Source organism: Aedes albopictus, chromosome 3 (assembly GCF_035046485.1).
Source record: "Aedes albopictus strain Foshan chromosome 3, AalbF5, whole genome shotgun sequence".
Classification (NCBI taxonomy): Eukaryota; Metazoa; Arthropoda; class Insecta; order Diptera; family Culicidae; genus Aedes; species Aedes albopictus.
The window spans coordinates 238172483-238196472 of NC_085138.1; the positions used below are offsets into that span (position 1 = coordinate 238172483).

The 23990-nt window shown below is 37.2% G+C and overlaps 1 protein-coding gene and 1 long non-coding RNA gene across 9 annotated transcripts in view; one reads left to right on the forward strand and one right to left on the reverse strand.

The window, feature by feature from the left end:
- Positions 1 to 1186: 1186 nt before the first annotated feature.
- LOC109431240 (F-box only protein 25) overlaps positions 1187 to 23990 on the reverse strand; it is a 49331-nt gene continuing 26527 nt past the window's right edge. For 6 of the 8 annotated variants that reach the window (XM_062859690.1, XM_062859689.1, XM_029868421.2 and 3 more), the window contains 4 exons: positions 9829 to 9882; positions 9337 to 9760; positions 9000 to 9271; positions 1187 to 8937 (listed from right to left, as the gene is read on the reverse strand). In XM_062859690.1, the coding sequence (XP_062715674.1) occupies positions 8727 to 8937; positions 9000 to 9271; positions 9337 to 9760; positions 9829 to 9882 (961 nt within the window). In that variant the 3' untranslated portion in view covers positions 1187 to 8726. The remainder of the gene's footprint in view (positions 8938 to 8999; positions 9272 to 9336; positions 9761 to 9828; positions 9883 to 23990) is intronic. The other 2 variants (XM_062859691.1, XM_062859692.1) reach the window with 2 other exon arrangements.
- LOC134291659 (uncharacterized) lies at positions 18506 to 19930 on the forward strand. Its single transcript, XR_009999215.1, has 2 exons — positions 18506 to 18762; positions 18827 to 19930. It is a non-coding gene; the product is annotated as an uncharacterized LOC134291659 (long non-coding RNA).

Genomic DNA, 23990 nt, shown 5'->3' on the forward strand with positions numbered 1-23990 from the left:
CTCAGCGTGGGAGTTGATTCATTTCCATCCTCCGCTGCACTGGGGTCGTCGTTGTTTCCTCCGTTGCCGTGGTCTCCCGTGCCTACGATCTCCACGCCCTTCAGGTGCTGATCGAAGTGCTGCTTTCACCTTTCGATCACCTCACGTCCGTCCGTCAAGAAGACTCCGTCCCTATCTCTGCTATTTCGGCTCGCGGCAAGAAGGCATTGCGGGATGCGTTGTGGTTCTGGTAGAACTTCCGTGCGTCTTGGGAATAGGGATCCCATCAACACAGCATAGAAAATCAGGACATTTCATGTATTTTTTCGAAAATGAGTAAAATTCATCAAAAATAATCGAAAATCAGGACATGTCCTGCAAAATCACGACGGATGGGAATCCTACTTGGGAACGGTACAGCAATTCCATTTCTTCGTACTCCGCTTCTTCCAGGCGGCGTTTTTTCTCCCGAAAGAGGCGGGTCTGCTGTTTCCGCTTCTGTTGGTAACGTTCCACGTTCTGTCGGGTCCCTTGCTGCAGCATTACCGTCCACGCTGCGTTCTTCTCCTCCGAAACCGTTCTGCACTCTTCGTCAAACTATGCGTTCCGTCGATTCCACACGGTATCAAAATCTCGATTATTATCGAACTTACATGTACCTCTTATTTTTCATCGAAAATGACTAGTATTTGGGCTATATATTAATATGGATCCTGTCCAACACATCTGCTGCAGCGCTACGATGCCGAACCCGCGGTCCTTCAGTAGATCGGTGAGTATGCGGGTGCTCCCAATGATGAAGTTAAGAGATCGGTAGTTCCACGTACCGAGTTTCCAATCGCCCGCAAGTCCTTGTTGTTCGCTGGGGTCGTTGCCGTTGGTCTCGGTTCGTATTATTCTGTTGCTGATTTTCCGTTACAATGGTAGTCTCCCTAGTCGACGAAGATGAGAAAGCCACGCTCGTCTCCTTGACGATATCTAACACCATCACCTTAGTGGGACTAAAATGAATGCTTCGATTCAAGTGAATGATTAACCCGGTTAAACGCTTGTTCGAGCACTTCTTAAGCCTCTACCACCAAAAACTGGATTCGATCCGACAAGGTTTCGACGCGTATACAAAGCTCAATGGTTACAGGAGATAGAAACAGTCATCCGCATCATGAAATCATATAGGAGGTTTTCGGAAAAGTAACTTCAGTTTCGATTTGTGGTAAAATATATTTATCTGTTTAATGCAGTTCTTATATATGAAATATGCAGTATAGTATCATTTATTTATTAATCTCTGTTTTGCATTACCGTTTCAATAAACTTATCCTTCGTAATATCCAACTGCGGGACGTCTAATAGCTGTCTGTCATCGTTCCTGAATGTCCTATTTGCATTACTAACAGTTAGGAAGAGTAATTCTAGGATATTATATTGGTGTGATATTCATGTTCTGTCTATTTTTTTTATTAGAATTCATATTTGACCTACTTAACGATAAACTAAATGGGTGCGCGACGTTAGGCATAAATGTGTGAGGAGTGCGAACAACAAGCATGGTCTGGAATTCGTACGCCTAGCAAATCAATGCCTAACGTGGTATACTCAAATCAAATTGCGTGGTGCTTAACACTTGGTTTTGAGTACCTTACAACAATTGTTGGGTGCTTTGCGCATTTGTGATGTGTGAAACAATGAAATCGAAGACACAGTATCGGTAATGCTTGACAGGTGCTACAGCGATACAACATCGAATTTGCTCTCTGGCGAGACTGATGAGGGTTGCTTGCTTATTGTTTACTAAACCATTTGAGAAGGAACTTGGATTTTGGATGAAAACTATTTGAATTAATAAAAAAAATAATGCACTCAATTATCTATCTTCCATAGACATGCCGTTCAAAATATCATTTCACTCAACGAATCTTCCTAACTTGCTACTTGAACAATTATTGAAATTTATCTCAAATCTTAAGTGTAGAATACAGATTAGATTATAAAAACGTCCAAAAACAAGAGTAGCAAAGTAGAAACTACATAGTATTAGTTAACCCGGGAGCGGTCGCGTCGTGTACTGAGTACACGCATCATGAAAAATGCACGGTTGTGGTACACATCGTGAGCGCGGCGTCGCTGCAGGTAGTCAAAGACGCGACTGCTCGAGGGTTAAACTTACATCGGAACCATACATCAATGGATCGAAGGAACATACACACACACAGATAGGTTCTAACTAGTGTTGTTAGTAACATGGTTAGACTGTACCGACCGTCATCAAGGAGTTTTTGCCCCACATGGCAGAGAAGTATTGCCAACAAAACGTGAACAAATTGTATAATTGGCAGCGCTGTCTGATATTTACCGTAAAATTAGAGTCCTCGATCCATTGAGAATTTTCGCGATTCAAAGATTGTTTAAGTGTAGTACGTGTTTTAGAGAGATTTCTCTTTTTTTGTTAGTTATCACATTTCTCGCTTTCTATAGTTTTAAATTGCAACGTTTTATGGATGTACAAAGATAAATTTTCGTTAATCAATTTATAGAAACTGAAACTATTTTCTAAAACGGCGCGATCAAATATCTTTCTATTTCTGTTGTGTGATTCCCTAGACACCGGAGAAGTTTGCATGCAATGTAAAAAAAATATCACAAACCTTTTTAACGGAATTAGACGGCTGCTTTTTTACTAATATTGAGAAGACTTTTCAAACTTCTTATGATGAAGGGAAAATGAACGTATTTAATCTAATGGCAGTAACAGTACAACGGATGAAAAGTAATCCAAGATAACCCTTGCGGGACGGGGCGGAAACAAGTGAAATCTTCATACAAATAGCTCAAATTTGGCTTTCCAAAACTCTTAGATTCCCCAACAAAATAACAATTATGTTTCCTCATTTGAAAAAACTACCCTTTGCCTTTCGATTTCTAGCTTTGACTATCTTCTAGAAAGAAACGGAAAAAAAATATGCGACAGATAAAACTTTTTCATGGTTTACGGTTTTTGTCCACTTTTTGTTTAACTTGATGTGGTAAATCTCAGAGGGAACATAAACAAACGTTTGTTTGCACACATACAATTATTAGTAATGGCTGAATTATTGAAATAATTCACATCACATAAAGCAAAGACTAAACAGATGAAAAAATACGCAAAACTGTTATCGCTCAACAGCACAATTGTGCTGGTTCGTCACAAAAGGGATAAACAAATCAACTTCATTAAAATTGAGAATAAGGTTGTTAGATATCAAAGATGGCCGCCTTGTAATTCGATTAATGCTACAAGAGCACAAATCTGATTATTTAGCAGGCCAACGAGACTGAAACTGCTACTTGTTGCTTGCGCATTTGCAATTCTTTGAAGAAATATCTTAAAAATATGGTTAAATAAAATGGTGTAAAACTTTACACCTGAAAAAATTCCAGGAGATAGCTCGATCCTTCCTCTGTGTATGAAAACCGATTTTGAAAATATTGATTCGTTATTTAATAAAAATAATCCAAACTAAAAAAAATAGGAACTGCGTCCAGTTTCGCCTTAAGCAGGAGCTCCAACAAGAATGTTTCCGAATCGTTGGGCAAGACAAGGACATTCCCTTTAAATTGGAACTTATCTGGAAAGGTAGTAAAAACTTATCTAACATGCTTCGTCTACAACTCTCCAGGATTATTTGATTAAACATTTTCCAGGAATTTCATCGGAAGGAACTTACAAAGGGTCAACCACTAAAACTAAAAATTACACGAAATACTTCATGAAAATCCACTGAGAATTTATCCAGGGATTTCTTCAGAAACTTCGTCAAAAGCTGTTTCAGAAATCCTACCAGATATGTCGTTAGAAGCTTTTGGACACTTTCCGGCAATTTCGTATGAATTTATTGCAGGTGTTGTACATACTAGAAAATGTTGTCATAAATTTTAATATTTGAAAATTCTTCAATAAAAAGACTAGGAGATGCAGATTCTAAAGGTTTTCTGACACTCTGACACATTTATTTGGTTCACCCTATTTTATATATTTTTCAATTAGTTAATCTTCCTGGTACCTGGTATTCAGGAAATACTAGCAGGAATTTTCGTCAGGTATTACACTATGCCTCTGGTATGTTTCTCTGGGAATTAGTGAAAGTTCAACAATCAAAACAAAAAATTTTAAGGATAAAAGAAAACCTAATTCAAACTTCTGATAAAACTGCTGAAGAAATGCAACTTTTGAAGACATTCCGGACAAGAGCAACTGGATGTGCTTTCTGTAACATTGCTTTTTTGAACTGAACATGAACATCAACATGAAAGTTTTGAAGAACTTGTCAATATCCTCGAGTTTTGTGATATGTCTGGAATAATTTCTCCCAGAAAAAATCTGCCGAAAGTTTCAAAGTTTCTCTAGACTAGATACATATGATTTCTGACAGAAACATTGACCTTGCTAAAGAATATAATAATTTAATTTATTACAGAATTTCTGGTCGATTGCACAGAGCTACGTCTAGCATTTCTTACAGAAATTTCTGTCGAGATAATTTTCTGGGAGTTTTAAGGACAGACTTGTTAGAAACCCAAAATGGCCGCCACAATGGTCAACTTTGGCATCTACTCACGATTTCGAGCGCACAAATCTCCTCGTAAACAAAACCAACGCACCTGATCTTTTTATTGTAAGCTCATAACAAGTGAGCAAGAACAAAATAATAAAATGCACTATTGTTTGAAGCTTGCTTCTTGAGATTTGTGCGTCTAAAGTTCTGTTGAAGCGGGATTTCCAGACGTTTGTCCTTAATGAAGACTTGCGTGAACAACAGAGATCATTATTATGTCTTGACATTTTGGAGGCATTCAGAGAGCTCCTCAGAGAAATTAGGCATCTTAAAACTCTTAGGGACTGCCTTGAGCGGAATTCTGTGAAAAACCTCTGAGGAATCTTAAAAGAAATCTCTGGAGGAACCCTAGAAAAAACCCGTAGTAGAATAACAGGAGGAATTTCTCGAAGATTCTCAGTAGGCACTACCAGAGAAGGGGATATTCCAGAAGGATCCCTTGAAGATATCCGGGGAGGATTTCCATCTTCGGAGGAATCCATGGAGAAAGCCCTTTGATGCGTCACAGGATTAAATATTGAAGAAGTTCCAGCTAGCATTTCTGGAGGAACTTTTGGAGAAATTCCTAAAATTCCTTAAATACCAGAAGAAACTTCTTACCGAAATTAATGAAGAAATCATTAGAGAAATTATTTGACGAATCGAAGGGGGAAGGAATCTGGAGAAATCCCTGCAGGTATTCCTGTCGAAACTTCAGCTGGACTTCCTGGAGAAATCCCAAGAGGAAATCCTAAAATAAACCCAAGAAGGAAATTCTGGAGGAATTCCAAGAGTAATCCAGGACAAATCTGTGTTGAAATTTATCCAAGAATACATGCTGAATTTACTGCAGAAACCTCTCCAGGAGTTCTTACTAGAGTTCCTATAAAAATCATCCAAACATTTTTCTAAGCATTCCTACAAGAATTCCACCTACGATTCGCCCAGCAATAACTCTTGCAATTCCTTCAGGGATTTCCCTAAGGAATTTGCTTGGAATACTCCCAGAGAGTTCTGATGGGATTAATTCTGGAATTCCTACTAGAGTTTCTCCGTAATTGTTGTTGCGTTTCAAGCATTTCCCTGGAATATGCAGGAATTATCTGAGGAACCACAGCAAGAAATCCAGGAGGATTGCCACCAGAAATTGCAGGAGAAATTTCAGCAGCATTTGTGGAGCAATTCTAGCATGAATTCCTGAAGGAATCTCGAGAGGATATCCTGCAAGAACATTATGAAGAATCCCTAAAAGAATTCATGAAGAAATCTCTACAGAGAAATCACAGAAGGAATTCTTAGAGGAGTTCTAGATGTAGTACCAGAGGAACTCCTAGAGAAATCATCGGAAAAAAATCCTGGAAGAATACCCATGTAACATTTGAATGTCTAATTACTTCTAAAGAGGTTTTGAGAACTGTCAAAAAAATTACCTTACGGTCATACCTTTTATTATGATTTTATGATAGATCTAAGAACCTTCTTCTTCTCCTCTGTGGCTCTACGTCCCCACTGGGACTTTGCCTGCCTCGCTTCAACTTAGTGTTCTTTGAGCACTTTCACAGTTATTAATTGAAGGGCTTTCTCTGCCAGCCATTGCATGAATTTGTATATTGTGAGGCAAGGACAATGATACACTATGCCCAGGGAGTCGAGACAATTTGCCCGACCGGAATGGGAATCGAACCTCCCGTCTCCGGATTGGTGATCTATAGCCTTAACCACTAGGCTACTAAGAACCACTAGGAGACCTAAAAACCTCTTATAGTCTATTTCACTAGAAAATGTTACTTGGGTTATTATTTCAGGAGGAACCCCAAGAAGATTTCCTGAAGGAATCCTTGCAGAAATCCCTGGAGCACGAACAATAGGAATTTTTGTGGTAATCTCAGCTGGCAAACGCAAAGGAATCTCAGAACATTTTCTATACAATCCCAGCAGGCATTTCCAATGAAATTTCAAGAGAATTTTCTGTGGGAATACTAGGAGACGTACCTGATAAATCCCCCGAGAAACTCCTGAATAAATCCTCAAAGGAATCCCTGAAAACAGAACATCTTTGGAGGAATTTCTGCAGAACTATCTAAAGAATTGTAGCGGGAATTGCTCAAGAATCATCAAGAATTCCTGAAGGAATCTCAAGAGGAATTCCCGGAGGAATCATTGTAGAAACTGTTTGAGCAATCCTTGGAGAAATCTCTGGAGGAAACCTTGAAGAATCCCTAGAGGAATAAAATGAGAGAAATCTGAAGAAATTCAAACAGTTATACATTCCTGGAGGAATCCATGGAAAAATCCCTGGAAGAATCCCTTGAGGAGTTCTGCATGAATACCTACATAAATTCCAGGGGAAACCCTAGCAAAAATCACTAAAGGAAGCCCAAAGACATTACTGGGAGAATCCTAAAAAGAATTTCTGGAGAAATCCTTCGAGAAATCTCTGAAAGGATTGCAACAGAATTTATGAAGCAACCAAAACTGTAATTTCTTGAGGAATTCCAGCAAGAATTTCTGAAGCAATCCAGTGCTACACTTAATTCTGGAATAAACGTTCATGATGACATTCCGGAAGAAACTCCTAAATGAAAGTCGGAATCAATTTTAGGTTATCCTCGGAAGCCGGAGTCGGGTTCTATGGCTTCCCATACAAATATCTGGAGAACGGAATGCTGTATAAAGCTGGAATTTTGTCAAACCAGCTTTAATTAGTTCTCAGTCAAAATTTTAGCTTTATACAGCATTTCATTCGTTAGATATATGATTGGGAATCTTCAGAACCCGATTCCGGATAATCGAGTCCGATCTGTACACATATTTTGAGAAATTATTGCCACGTATTTCCAAGTACCTATCTAGTTAAATATTTTACCAAAAGTTAGAACACCTCATAATGATACCGTCGCGAAATTAACTAATCAGATAACTTCATCAGGAATAGTTCTGGAAATAACTCTAGGAAATTCTTATTACAGAATCCTCTCCAATTGCTTTGAATTTTGAAGTTTTCATCAGAAATCTGTCACGAATCTTGTCACCAATTCATACATGGATTTTTTCAAGCGCTCCGCCGAACATTACAGCATAAATTTTTGCGGGTTTGCCCTTTAAATAGTATATAGATATTTTGCTAGGTACACGTCCACAAATTTGAAAGACCTTATCCAGCAATATCCTCCATAAAGTCCTACGCAAAATTGCACAATTCTTCTTGTGTTTCGTTAGAAATTTATTCAGAAAACCTTCAGAAATTGCTCATAATTAAAAAAAATAAATTCAGGGATTTGCCCCAACAGTCAACGAGTTCTACTAGAAACTTTCTGGAAAACTATACCAATTACTATTAAGCTTATTACTTTACAATTGGTGTGTATCTGGTTCTTGGAAAAAAAGCTAACATTACGAATTTTCATAAACACGAATCTGGTTTGCTAGATAAACAACTATTAAAAATTCGAATTCAGGATCATTTTATTTGGATTCATTCAAGGTAAAACAGGAAAATTTAAATTTAACAAACACTGTTAAAGTAGGAATTTGGCTAAAAATAGCAATTTAACAAATCGAGAAATAATCATAAAGTTGTTTTTAGCTGCAATACTAATTGTGTAGGTAGGGTACATCACTGATCCTCAGGAAGAAGACATTCCATTCCAGATCTTCATTTTGATCTGAGTTCGTAAATGCTGAATTCGTAAATTTAGGAAATTAGTTACAAATAACAGTTAGGCATACTAATCTAAATTCGAAGACAGTCATAAAATTTCAAATTGCTACCAAAATTCACAGTACAGAAAATATCCGCAGTTCGACACTGCTTGCCATCTCATATCAGTCCCATATTTGCTGGGACAGTTATGCGAATACAGACAGTATTTTGTTCTAATAGTAGCAGAATTTTGGAATTACTGATAAATAGATTGCTGCAATTTGCATCTATCTTTGTAGAATTGTAATCTGAACACATTTGCTATTAAGAAAATGTCTAGATGAATATATTTCCTTACTTAGCTTCAATTCCGTGTACTGCGCTTAGCGATCTCAGAGATCTTCGTTATTTTCGTTCGAAAGTATGACAAATTTTGTTATTGTTTTTAGCAATCCGCTCTAAATCCGCCGAACGATGAAATAAATTGCATACAAATTCGTTTCTTTTCTCTCTCCTAATGGCATCGGAAATTACAACGAGAAATATTTGAGGAATTGGGCCGGTGGTACCGGCTGAGTTTCCGTATTATCACTGTTACCTGCCTCTCGGATGCGCTGCCGGATGTCCGGACACTGGTCCGCGATACAGGGGTGCCCCGCGGAAGGCCAAAACAAACAGCGGCAAAGGCGACAGAAAGCTAATATTTCGGCGTATTGCAGTTCCTCAGGTACACCGTAAGTCCTAAAATGGAACGGACGAAATTAGCAAACCAAGTTTCTTACCACGGTTTCAAAAGAACTTACTTTCGAAGAGCATGATAGATTGCCTGCCAGTTGCGATGGCGTTCCTTCGTGTCCTGGAGACACATTTTGTCCAGGATGAAGTCGATTTGCTGTTTGTTGAAATGATAGTGGGATAGCTCCCGCCAGACGCGTTGTTCCGAAATCAACGCAGCCATCAGCGACCAAGCCGACGCGGAAGCGTCCAAATCTTTGTAGTCGGTAATCCTTAAAATAATCTCACGAACACATTCTTCTGGCAGATCATGTAGCTTTGGGCGAATGTTTGGACCAGGCTGAAAAAGAAGAATTTGTTGGAGTTCCATATCCAGCTAACGCAGTCCATCTAAGAAACACCAACTTCTCTGATCTGAATTTGACTAGCAATGTTCTGAATCCGTTGAATAGTTTGCACGTGCCCGTCCCATAGACTCTGACTCCCGAGAGGTTTTCCCCAGCATTTTTGATTCTCCTGATTGACTAGTAGACGCAGCTGCTGTACCAGACCCCTCAGTACGTTTATGTTCTGCTGTGAGTCGCTAACGTAGGTTGCGACCTCTTCCAACATCTGCAGCAGTAGCCTCTGGGCTCCACCGGGAAGACTTGTGATACCTTTCCCGGACACGAGTAGCCGCAACAGGGCGCACACATAGTTGAACCGACGACCATCTCGTACGGAACTGCGGAAGTCCAGCCTCCGCACCGCCTCGCCCAGACCGTTAAAGCCAGCGATTTCGCGAGTGCATTTCAGCGTTATGTGACAGTGTGGGGGAATTTCGGTATCTCTGGAAGTTGTAATAGAACAGGTTGTTCGTTAAACTGTTTGCACAGAATTTATGCTTAAATATTTTACCCATTTTCAATGTCGTTTTCCGTATCACTAGAACTACTACATTCAGAGATGCACCTGTTAGGAAAGATTAGAGAAAGAAAAGACGTGTTTTAATACAACTTATTAACAGCTCTTTGGTTGACCTTATTTGCCCAATCTACAAGAAAAAGCACAGACTAGAGTGTGCTAAACTGCTTCAGGAGTCCTTCATCGGCAAACAACAGGTTGGTTTTTGTTAGGGCTGGTCAACGATGGATTGGAGCACGTACGTTTCAGTGAGAAACAGTAGTTTTGGCAGATATTGTCAGAACATGATTTGCCGGCGAAACTAATTAGGCTGATTCGTGGAACGCTGGATTGACCTGTGTGTGTGTAGCTAGTTTGTGACTTTGAATTGGTGATGTACTTTCAAATTTTCTGTTTAATACTACACTCTTAAAAAAATAGGAATTTACACGTGACGTAAACCATCAACGAACGTAAACATTGCATGACTGAATGGCAAATTTGACTCAATTTCACATCCATCATGTAAGTTCGACTAAGTTGCACAAGTTGTCAACAAACCTGTCTGACCAGATACGTAGAAACAGTGTCACATTTATCGTCTGTCTCACAACTCAATGGGAATGGCCGAGAGGTATAGTCCGTGCCTCTCAATCAGAGAACCAGTGTTCGAATCCAGTTCAATGTTTTACATTCATATGTTTTATCTGTCCATTCGGTTCTAGCGATTGCTAGCTCGGCTTTATTTGTGATATTGGTGGTGTTAGTGTGGTGTAAGATAGCGTGGTGTTAGTGCTATGGTAGTTTATGATGACGATGTGTTTGAAATTGTTGAAGAATTTGGATTTCTTGGAACACTTATGACATGTGAATGACAAAAAAACAACCCTTGATTCTTAATTTTGTGCCTCATTTTTGACTGAGTGTTGATTTGACTCATACAAAAAATGCCTGGTTATTAGTTTTAATGACATTTTGTATTGTATGTGACTGGCATAAATCAGATCAATATAGGAAAAAAAAATGCAGAAAATACAATAATTAGAACATTTGCCGTAATCTACTTAAGGATTTTTATACGTAAGGTAACAGTATGATTCTTATGTGATTCAACTACTAAAATATAGGATGCAAAAATCATCGAAATTACAACATTTTATCGAAAATTACATCTGGAATCCTAAAATAATAATAATAAAAAAAACAAATGAACATAACACACATAGTTAAAGCCTTGTCAGATTGTATCGTCGTTAAAATACGAGATACCAATTAACATGTTGGTGGCCAATTACTCTTGTGGAGGTTTTTAGAACCACCATAAAATCTAATGTCTTTTATTTAGTGTTTTTTGATGGCTCCAATCGCTTCTTCTAATCTATTTGACTAAAAAATATATTTTTTGGGAGGATTGCCGTAAAATTTGTTCCTAGAGTTGTTGATTTATGTGAGCAAATCTCAACCCCCGGGTAGCGAAGAGGTACACACTAAGATTCAGATGTTCCAGCTCAGTATTTTTTTCACTGAGTTTAGTATTTTTCCGTCTTTTACTGAGTTTTCAGCAGCAGATTTATCTCGGTACACTCGGTAATCGTATTTACCGTTCATCAGTAACGATATTTACCGTGCATCAGCAACTTTTGACAGTTTGTTAGCTGAGCTCGGTAACTCATTTACAGAATATCTGCAAAAGAAACAACCGAGTGTACCGAGTTAAATCTGCTGTTAAGAACTCAGTAAAAACATTGGAAAAATACCGAGCTGAACTTAGTGTGTATATTGAGAATATTCCGCACCAGTTATGCAAGGTTAACGGAAATAACATTCCCTGACTTTTTAAGTTTATTAGAAATAATTTCAGGTACCGTACACAGAAATTCACAAAAATGAATAGAAATTTAAATTTGACTAACATAAAAGAGACAAAATGTTTGACAAAACTTCTAAAGAAATAACAAAGACATAGTCTTTAACACATCACCGCTTCCTGTGTACCGTGACCGCGCCTAATTCCAATCAGCTCCTAATTCCGTTCACACAAATCAAAACACCGAGTATTAACCGAAATTGTCGCAAATCTTTAGCAAATTGATTTTTGTAATTTTCAATAATTATGTCCACGCCAGAATATAATCAAAAAGTTAAAGGGTTTCTAGTGTATTATTGTGAAAATACATTAAATGCCATTGATTATCCAATCGGCCGCCACATTACTTTTTTTCTTTTGCGGACCTGTGAATTGCATCAATTTATACATCTATATATATAAAAATGCAGTGGCATACGTGGGACCGCGCATAACTTGCGAACGAAACGGCCGATTTTGTCCGTCTTTGTTTTGTACTGTTAGTTTTCACCCAAGGAAGGTTTATGAAGCAAAAAACATGGAAAAATTGAAAGTTTTTTGAAAATCGATCTTCTATACATTTTGGTCTTGGCTAGAAACTTGAAACGTCAAAAAAAACGCAGTAGGCAAGACAAAGTTTGCCGGGTACAGCTAGTTTAATGTATTTTCATTGAAATACTAACAAAATCAATTGAAAAAGCACCAAAGCAGAACAATAAAGGACATATTTTTATAAATTTAACATCAAAACAACTTTTCGAAAAAGACTCTTGATGCTAGAAATGAAAAAGGCACATGACCGGAATTAGGATACTATAGGTTGTACTTGCTCCTAATTCCAATCACCATATAAATGGAAAGGAAACTATTTAAAAATCTGCAGTACAATCGAAACAACCAACTCCAGCATCAGTCAAGGCTCCCTGACGATTGATGTTTGGTTCATATCATTTATTGGTAACCCCAGCTAGCAAGCATAAATTGTGGTGTCGTAGGTTTAAAGATTTATAGATGACGTCAAACCTGACATAAACCTATCATTGACCTGTTTTTACTTTGGTCTCCAAACCCAACATACACACTTAACTTTTATTACCGGGCTCAGTTATCAGATTACCGAATTCTCAACTGCTGAGCTCTCGGTGATCATCTCGGTAATTGAGTTCAACTACCGATTACTCGGTATTACGTTACATCTGATGAAATGTCAAAAATCACTGAGCTGCTCGTCAAATTATTACTGAATACTTTGTAAAAGAAGTACCGAGTACTCAGTAACTTTTTTTTAACAGATTACCGAGCGACTCAGTATTTTGTACGGTTTTCCGGAAATTTTATTGGTAAATGATGCAAAAATAAGAAAAAAATTGAGAAAATGAATTGAAACATAGATGTTTTAAGTTATCTTGATTTTTATTCAGATATCAATCTGCATTCGGTGCAAGGGCAACCACAAACTGTTGGCAGTGCCATAAATTAGGTATATCGCAGATTCCGCCGGAGGATACGTAAGTCTGGGGATGTTTAAAGTTCATCGGCCCCTCCGCAGAGCGTCTGGCCAAGAACTGTGGTATTCCGAGAATTCCGGTTTGTACAAAGCACTTTCCTGTTAGTGCTTTAATAGTATGATTCATATAAAGGAGATCTTCCAACTCAATCAGCTATCCTGGAACAGAACGAAGAGAGAAAAATATGCTTCGCTGTAAAATTTCAACAAACTTCATTTATTATGCATACTTACCAAACGATTCTTTCACGTCATAAGCTTCACAAAAACACAAAATTGTTTGAGCCAAAGAAAAGCTACAAGCCAATAAATTTGAGAAAAAAGATGATCGAATGAACCGCGCAAGAATAAATCTGACTATCTTTTATAAATACAAATGGCGTCACCTCGGGCGTCACTCAAGTACTCCAGGAGCTGAGGTCTCAGTTATAGTTTTGAAGAGTATTCAGCACTTTTTTACTGATTGTACGGTACTATTATTTACGGAGCTCAATAGAAGTACCGAGCAATGCAATATACAATACTAATCGGTATTTTCTATTACTGACATTTGTAAAAATATTTCATTTTGCCGGGTGATCGGTAAAACTAAATACTGAGATCGGATAAATGTTCAATAGTTTACTGATTCCTCAGTATAAATTAACTTTTACAGTTTAAACTCAGCAAAAAATATTACCGAGGTGGAATTCAAGCTTTTAGTGTGTAGACCCAACAGTTATGCGATGTGGGCCCAACATTGGTCCAACATTCGATAAAATTTGACCCGACTTTGACGCGACATTCGACACTTTCTCAGTCTGGTGGAATTTTGCAGTTTTCCCAAAAAGCTCTCAAAAACGCAACAACATTAAAACAATCCAATGTTATTACTTCAAATTATTATAGAACTAACATGTTTTGATAAGTAAATAAATGTATTTCGACATATAAAATATAAATATAACTATAACAACCTATGATAATATGATTATTTTGTCAACTTGATAATTACTTGGAGTGACCGGAATAAGGAACACAAGTAAACGGAATTAGGATCACACTGATTGGAATAAGGAACAACAACTTGTTTTAAATAGAGGCCATTAACAAAATAAGTGGAGAGCTTGCAACCTTGATTATATTTTTCTAGCAGTATAGAGACATAATGAAACAGCGTTGCACAATTACAGCCACTAAATGCAGAACATGTATTTTCTACAACTATTAGACTTAGTTCATCGCCTTAAGTGAACGGAATTAGGTACAGTCACGGTACACATTTCTATTACAGTTATACGTCGATTTAGTGGACCCTCGATCATATGAACCTTCGATTTTATGTACTTCGATTTTATGTACATTTTTTAATGGTAAAATTTTAATATCCAATCAGTTTAAAACTTGCAGCTTGTATTATTATGACTTATAATTCAGGGGTTTTTAGCTTTCTAACACGCGGAGCACCACATCACCCATAATAGCACCAAAGCATATCTAATCACATACTTAGTTTAATATGTTTACCTTAATCTCATACTCCCCTTCCTGACTTATTTTTTTTTTAAATATCCCTCGCTTTGTCGATGTGTTTGTTATGTCCATTTTTGCTGATCCTCATTTTAGTACTGTTTTTATTTTTGAAAATTGTCTATTGTCCACATCCCTAAACATATTAAGGTTTCCTCACAAAACTATCATATATGAAAATATGAAAAAGAAAATTAAATCACAAGTAATTCAAATGTCGTGAATTATGAATGAGCAAATTGAATACACGATATACTACTAATTGTTGCATATTTGAATTGATTGTTAAAATTAATCGAATAGTGGAAAGCCCAGGCAACAAATCAAAGTCTGCTGACTCCAAAAAGATTCCAAGATTCGTCATAAAACACAAATGTTTCCATTATTATTCACAACGACTCTCAAAACCCTCCCATACTCAACCGACTGGAACTGTTTTCTAGGTATAGAAATTACTAAGCCCTAGCAGGTTCTTCCTGTTTATCGAGCATTTATGATACTCCATCTGTAGCAGCCGGTTCGCATTGAACCGTTGGAGACGCATTAAAGTGTTAAAGGTGATATTTTCATTACAAGAATTACAAGTTACTTCCATCACTTTAATACCGGGGACGAAGTAGATTTCTACCCTATAAATATTTTATTTATTACGACTTTGAACAGCCAAAAAAAGCGTACCCGAAAAAAAAAACCTGATTTTCTACAAATTGGTTTACTTTGAAATAGTTGTAAATTAATAGTGTTTTGGATTTTTTGATAATGGTTTCACTATTTAAACAAGTAGTTAGTAGTTAACCAAAAACTAATGGGATTACAATAATATTCTGAAAACTATTACATCTAATTCCGTTTGTCTCAAGTTCGTCGAAAATGTTAAATATTCTGATCGAAAGACACAATTCTTTCTCTTCAAATTCACTTTCAATATTTAACCCTCTACTTCCCATGGTTGCTCTAGAGCATCATCGATGTTCGACGAACTCGAAACAAACGGAATTAAATAAATATGATGCAATAGTTTTTACAATACAATTGTAATGTTATTAGGTAAACCCAACTATCAACACACGTTTCAATGGTATTGATATTGATGAACTATTGATAAACAATCGAACAACTAATAAAAAAAGATCAACGTCGATCAAACAACTAATGATTGAAAACTGTAAAACTTTTTCGTTGATTTCGAAAACATTGGCCAATTCAGGATAAGTTTTGTTCGGGCACCTTTTTCGGAAACGCTTTCTTGACATAGAAATGGTCGTTCAAAATCGTGGGAAGGAAAGGGTTAATCCTTCATGAAATTGTTTATGTTTGAAATGATGCTGAAGTTCTAAATTTATTCACAAATTCGATAATGAATTAGCAAAATTTCGAGAAAAACAAGGTTATACAGGATCTTAATCGATAATTTGAATTTAGCTTGCTTATACAGATTACACTAGTTTACAAAAAAAAAAGAAAGTCATGAACTTCTATCAACGACCAAAATTTTTGATGCCTAATTATGTTCTGATTTCAGGATCGTGCTTCAATTTTTTTTAAGTAGAACAGTTTTTACATTTTTCATGAAAATAGAGTTCAACAGTTATGGAATTTATTAAATTCAAATATTTTGCGTTGCAGTCAACAAATTTTTATTTTTTTTTTTCGCATAAATAGTAAGCTGAATATCATATATTTCGATCATCTGAACATAATTTTAGCATCAAATTAGTGGGATTCGAGTTATTGATGATTATATAGGTCAATCTTCTTTAATTTGAGCGAAATTTACAAAAAATAATGATAATTTGTATTTTTTTCCGATTGTAAAAAATAAATTTAAAAAATCTTTCTCAATGTACATTTAAAACATTAGATGTTAGCCAATTACAGTAAAAATTTCAGCTCAATCAGAGCATTGGTTACGGAAATAGAGATGTATGAAGGGAGCAACTTTGCTTAAAAAAGAACAAGAATCTATTTCAAATCAACAGCCTTGTATAAAAAGTCGAAAAAAAAAATCCGCTCAACTGTATTTTTTTTTCCTTCACGTTTTCGAACTCAGGGTATGATTCTACACTAAAGATGATCATCAGCTTACCGAGTTCCAAAATTATGTAAGCTAGTGCTATCGATGAGTTGTATAAAATTCAAATATGTTCACCAAATTTAACTTCCCGGTAATCATCTCAAATTCCCGGCTTTTTCTCGCTTTTTCCCGGTCGATCTAAATTCTCGTCTTTTTCCCGGTTTCCCGTTTTTCTTGGTTCGGTGGCTACCCTGTATTGCGTTTGATTCCTCAATCAAATCCGGAGAAATTCGCGAAAAGGTCGTAACTGACAAAATGTAAACAATTTGAGTGATTATAATAGTGAAAAGATGCTAGATTTCCCTACTAAATACTCACAAACTTTGATTGATATCACTTTTCTAACTATTGAAAATCACGGGTTGAGTGGAAAGCGTAATTCCATTCTGTGTCGCACGAAACAAAACAAGAATTACGCCTTCCACTCCTGGTGTTTTTGTTTACGAAAGTAAAAGGCGAAACTGAAATCACAACGTAAACACGGCGATAGTGAAAGGCGAAACTGAAATGAAAACATAAACACAGCGAAAGTAAACGGCGAAATCCTGTCAAATTCAAAAACAAGGCGATAGTAAAAGGCGATTCTGAAATTGATATCGATTCAAGACGCATAGTATTGGGCGTATTTAGCATTATCAGGTATCAATTCGGGCGTAATAAAATAAATGCAATTTTTAGTGCAATAATTAACAAATTCGTAGTTTTATTAGAAAATCAAAGAAATGTGTCGGAATTGTGTCATTTAAGCTTGTTCATGTTGAATTACTCTGAATTACTCCTAAATAGGAATTGAAATTGTATCAGCAAAATTCGGTTGTTGTTTTCGCAATGTTATTGCTTTGTCAGTTAAGCCCTATTCGCGAATTACTCCGGAAATAAGTCTGTCTCATTGTAAATATTGTAAATCATTCACCGTTACTGGATGGCGTTCTAGTTAACGACAATTCAAATTGATTTCAATGAAGTTTTAACGACGAAGTTTTAGAAATTTTTACAAGATTCTACTTCTAACAAAAGAATTTTTATTGTTATGTAATCTGCTGATCCAGTGCGTGCAGTAATATACGATTGAGGGATGATTACCACAGACAACTTTCCAGCGCAATTAGGTTCGTTGTGCTTGGCAACATTCGTTTGAACACGCAAAAGGGTATGTGTGCCATCAGTAATCTCACGCTCCCATATTCATCCTATTCGAAAACAAGCGATTACGGCACCGAATGATTCCGTTCTTTTTGTTTTCATGGGTGCTCACTTCTAACAAAAAATACAAAAATAAGAAACAAAACAACAAGGCCCATATAGCCGAGGCGGTAAACGCACGGATATTCAGCATGACCATGCTGAGGGTGACGGGTTCGATTCCCGGTCGGTCCAGGATCTTTTCGTAAAGGAAATTTCCTTGACTTCCTTGGGCATAGAGTATCTTCGTGCCTGCCACACGATATACACATGCAAAATGGTCATTGGCAGAGGAAGCTCTCAGTTAAAAACTGTGGAAGTGCTCATTGAACACTAAGCTGAGAAGCAGGCTTTGTCCCAGTGAGGACGTTACGCCAAGAAGAGGAGAGAGAGGAGGAAGAAACAAAACAAATAGCGCTTCACTCCTTTGTTTTTCGTGAGATGAAAATGGGAGCCACATGCTTAACCCTTTATAAGGCAGTGGCAACTATATTGCCACCTACTGTTTGTATTTTTTTCTGTTTTATAACAATTTGTCGACGCAGAAGATGTCCAGCTGGCAACCCTGCCACCAACCGATTCGGAAGCGTCGCTTTCCACGGTCGAAGCGTCGTGGCGATACGAGTGACAGCTGTCACCATCAGAATGCGAGCTGTCACATATCTATTTCCGGTTCTCAGTTAGCACATTTTCAGTAAAGGTGAAGTGCGAAGATCACGATTGCTGAAGAAATCGTCCATTAGTTTTCCTATATTAATCCAGTATACAGAAAAGTATTATCTTTTGCTTTCGCTGAAGTGTTTTTGCTTTCACTGAACGACTAGTGCAGTGGTTAGGTTCATCCGTTTGTAAAGTTCTAGAGATCGGTTTTAAAGTTCAGTTTGTCCGGTTTCAGATTCGCAGTAAGTTAGTGACCATTCCACATAGCCCAGTCAGTGTCCGAGTCCGATTCATAGTCAGGTGCTCCGTCGTTCATTGTTTATGCGGTAACGAAAAGTAAGCACTAGAAATTTGTAAAGAAAATGTTCCATACTAAAATTAAACACTTCAGGTCGTCGGTCCTCAGTACTCGATTGAGGTTAGAAAAGGGCGTGCAAGAAGCCTAAAGTTCACCGAATTGTAAGTACTAATAAAATACGTAACGCAGTGAGAAAATACTAACCATAACCATGTTACAGTTTGAAGCAACAACAACAACACCACATCGCATATTAAAGAATTTGCTATCAAAACCGGTACGACTTTCAATCACGCCCAACAGCCCCGACACAATTTATTTCGAACTTTTTTTTGGTTTACGCAAAATTGTGACTACTAACAACGCCTGGTATTTTTTTGGTACCAAACAAAGCTTTAACAACAATTTAGGAGCCATTTGTAGTCTCAAAAATGGCTAATTTTGACCGCGTGAAGAAAATTAGCTCAAACTTATTGTAAAATTTATAGATTTGGTAATATTTTAAGAAATAATCAAATTCTGGGTTGACATGAGCTGAACTACACAGTTTATATTATGAGTTAAGCCCCAATCCACTCTAAAATCTCTTTTCCGGCTTTTTGTCGAAGTCAAAAGAAGAAAAGTACCCTAAACGGGCAGTGGCAAGAATATTGCCACCAGCGCTGGTGGCCTAAACGGGCAGTGGCAACTATATTGCCACCTCAAAAGCTCGTTTTTGGGGTTAACGGGCAGTGGCAACTATATTGCCACCTAGGTTTTTGATAGTTTCTTTCAAACAAAAATTGTTTTGTACATGTAATCATGTATATAATCATTTCCATAATAGTATGCATTGCCAACTCTTCTAGTTTTCTCGGCCTTATAAAGGGTTAATAAGGGAACCAATACCCTATGCCGCTTCGTACCTACCCGAAGCTTGATAAAAGTGACACCGCCAATGTGTGAATCACAATCAAACTTTTGGTATGATTCTGTTTGCAATATAATACAACTTGTTTTTAAAAGCGATATCAGTGATTCTTCTTCAGATAAACATAAAAACACCACGATTCTATACTCTACATTGACTCATGACATCATACCGAAGGTCTCAGTTCTGGACTCTTTAAGTAACCTTTTACGAGTAACCATGAACCATTTTTCGGAAATTTCCATAAATTTCCCAAATTTGATTCATCGAGGGATAAATATCTAATTTCAAATAAACGCACATAAACTGTTCGACTCAAGGTGAACGTTCGTTGGGACGGCATGCTCTTTTCGATGTTGCTGCAACCGGTGCTGCGGTGGTGCACAGACTGCAGGGCCAACCAAATGGCTTTCAAGTGTTGGTTCGGTAGCCACATGCCAAACCGTTTCCACGGTATGCAACACAACACACCAAAGAAAAAATAATATTTTCCGCCATTCATAGCCACACTCGTGGTTTACACTGCCCTATCGCACATTTTCAATGACTCGTTGCAAGAAAACAACAAAAGTGAACTTGTCGGTAGGTACGAAGTGGCTAGGCTACGGTATGGTGCAATCCCTTTTCTAAGAGAATATTTTTATTGGCCCGCCAGTATCATAAATCGTTCGCAAATGGACTGGTGTTACATATTTTTTATCCGCGCCCGTGGAAGATGGGTTTGTTCAACAAGTTTATGTACAGGCAAAACACTGGTAAATACGAGGAAAATTTTTATAGGTAGGTACGTAACCGCGGCAACGCCTTGTCAGTGTTCATGTACATATGTAGTATTCATGTACGGGCGCTTCCAAGTCTGGGCTCCGTCTCGGACAGCTGGAGTCCTTGACCTGACTGAGTTTTCCAGGAACTATACGCGAAGTGCATTTTTCTGCATGGAGGAAAACAACTGATTTTTGGCGCTTATGTAGGTCAAAATGGATCTCCCGATTGGCATTGACCTGATAAACTTTGCGGGTTCATGCGCAATATATGTAGTATAGTAAGTAATGACTCTACGTTATACAGCATCACACATCATTAATGCTTGATTAGGTTTTAGGTGGCTCTGGCTGGTTGCTATTTCTAGCATGATTTTCACAATCTATGTCCGTAAATACGTACCAATACGTGATATCTGCAAAATATCCAATTATGTATTATCGTTGCAACACCAAATCGAAAACGCGACTTTAAGCACACGCGAAGTCACAGTTGCGAAGTAAATTTGAATTATTTTTAATATTGCGCATCATTAAGTTAATTAGTATTTACTATATACACTAATCCGAATCGAGTTGCGACATACCAAAGAGTATAAAAGTAGGTTAAAGCCCAATTTTCGCACCCTTGATCAATTCGGATTTCAACCAAAAGCGTATTTTATATTGATCAAATTTATCAAACCTAGTCGTTATTGAGAGGTAAACTTGTCATCTTTACAATTTGCTATAATGTCGCCCTAGGGTACGAGCGCCAGTTTTGGCCAGTCTAAGAAATAGCCAATAAACCACAGTGGCTGGCGATATGACAGTATTTTGTTTCAAATTCTTGAAATAAAGTTCATCTCTCAAATTTATCTTGTTATGATAGGACATATAGGTTGACTCGATTCTTTAACCTACCCGTTTTAATGACATAAACATGGTTTACCAAACATGGTTTACCAACCACCTTTAGAGTTAAACCAGATTTTTAAGCCAGGTTTAAACATTTACATTCATAAAATTCCTGCTTAGCAAATTAAGGCAATGGCTTATTAACTATTAGAATAATTTTCATAACAATATCGCTCTATGACGCACAATCGACAATCGACTCATAGCTTGGCTTTTGTACACATTTTTAGCAACACGATATCCTCAAGCGTCGATAACCCAGGGTGGCCATATCAGTTTTGAATTTCCCGTCTTTTTCCCGGTTTTCCCGGTACGATTTCTGAAATTTTCCCGGTTTTTAAAATGCACATTTTTTTAGTAGGTAACGCCCAACTTTCGTATCATATGGATGATAAGTACCATGTAAAAATGTACTTGCAATCCTGTGAATACTGTGTACTACATATTTATAGTTTAATATTATTCTTGACGTAATATATCTATGGAAACAATGGAAGTAACTACCAATGATGACATAAAAGGCGTATGCTACACAATTACTTACAACATATTTTCATTCAGCTCCAAATAGTGCATAATTCAAGCTTTCCCTCATTCATTATTATACTTATTTTCTTGTACTTAAAAAAAAAACAAGTGTAGAAGTGTTGCTAACTATGACAGATCTATAATTGGTAAGATGTGCATATAAAATCAGCAAAGGTCGCACTCGATTATCCGGGACATAGAGGATAATCGAACCTTTTTAATTTTATTCATTAGCGTAGGTGCCCTAACGCAACTTCATTGGTGTTGTTCCCGGGGATTCCTCCAGGATGTCCAACTGAGTATTCCCCCAAAAACTTACATCTGGAGATTCTTACAAAGTTTTCAAAGTCAGAGATTTCATCTTTCGATTACTCCAAAAATACTATCTTGGATTTCTTCAGTAAATTCTGTTAGCGATTCCACCTTGTATATCTTTTGTGGATTCCTCTAGATTCCTTAACCGTCTAAAACTAGCGCGGTTGGCCACCACCACCAGCACCACGCTAATACTGAACACAAAAAGCGAGATTTTTTCAACGTGTTGTACAAAACACAACAGCGCGATCGCTCGAGGTTTAATGGATTTATTCTGGAAGAGGTTCTGTTGGCAATTAGGGAATAGAACTTTTGGTCTGGGATCATGAATTCGATCTAGGGATTTCTACTGGAACTCCTGAAGGATTCCCAAAAGAATCTTCCACATGTCTAGAAGGTTTCCCAAGGAACTCTTGGAAGAGTTCTCGATTAAAAAACTCCCGCAGTAGTTTGATTTTCAGGATTCTGGAGTATTTCCAGATATAGCTATCGTAAAGTTTTTGTAAGAAATTTTGGGAGATCATCCAGAAGGAACTTCTTGGTGATTTGCAGAGGAAGCTTCTAAAGGATGCCCAAAAGCAACTCCTGGAGCAACTCCAAAAGCAACTTTCATAAGCAACTCGTGCAGGTTTCTTTGAACAAGCTCCTGGAGGGTGCCCAAGAAGAACTCTTGAAGGAAACGCAGTAAGAAACACTGAAGAAATTCCAAAAGCAAAAACAGGTATTCTTCGAGGGTACCCTCGATATAGCGTACCCTCGATATAGCGAATTCGATATAACGTACATTTTGCTTCGATATAACGTACAACATTGAAAATTTTCATTTTTCCCACGAATAACCCTTTGATAAACCACGAAATCACTCAAATCAATGTTTTGTTGCAGCATTAGCCTTGTTACCCAGAAACAGCGCAATTTGAGGAAAAATTTAGCGTACGTTATATCGAAGCAAAATGTACGTTATATCGAAGCACAAAAAACGAAATGACTTTTTCGTCAAAACTCAAGTTTTTCATTATTGGTTTTGTGAATTTCACCGAAATCATTATTTGTGATTAATTTCACGTCGAATACATCGACACTAGGATAAAAAATATTAAATTCTTCTCTGCTTCGATATAACGTACGTACACTTCGATATAACGTACAAAGAGAAAAGTTTTTTGTACGTTATATCGAAGAGTACCTGTATAAAATAAAGATAAAATTCAGTAAAATCTCTTGAAAGTTTTCAAAATCAAAGTTTCAGAAGGCACTCCTGCAGAAATCGTGCAAAGAACTAGTGGAGATGGATGAGTAATAGAATGATATCCTGGAGAAATATCAGAAGAAACTCTGTAAAGAATCCCAGAAAGAACTCCCGATTGATTTCTAAAAAAAGCTTTCGGGGGAATTCCAGAAGAAAATTCTAGGGAAACCCCAGAGGAAGCTCCAGGAAGAAAAGGAAAAATTTTCTGGAGGGATTTAAAAAAATAATAATCTGGGAAAAATTCCCGTAGGAAATTTTGAAGATTGCAGCAACTCCTGTTATAATTGCGGAAGGAAAATCTTGATGAATCATAAATGGAACTCTTGAATGAATTGCAATAGATTGTCTTGATTAAAACCCAGTTTAGTGGTTATGATTTTCTTATTTATTAAGATTCCTGATGAAATTTTGGAGATTCCCTGAAAAAAAAACTAGAATAAA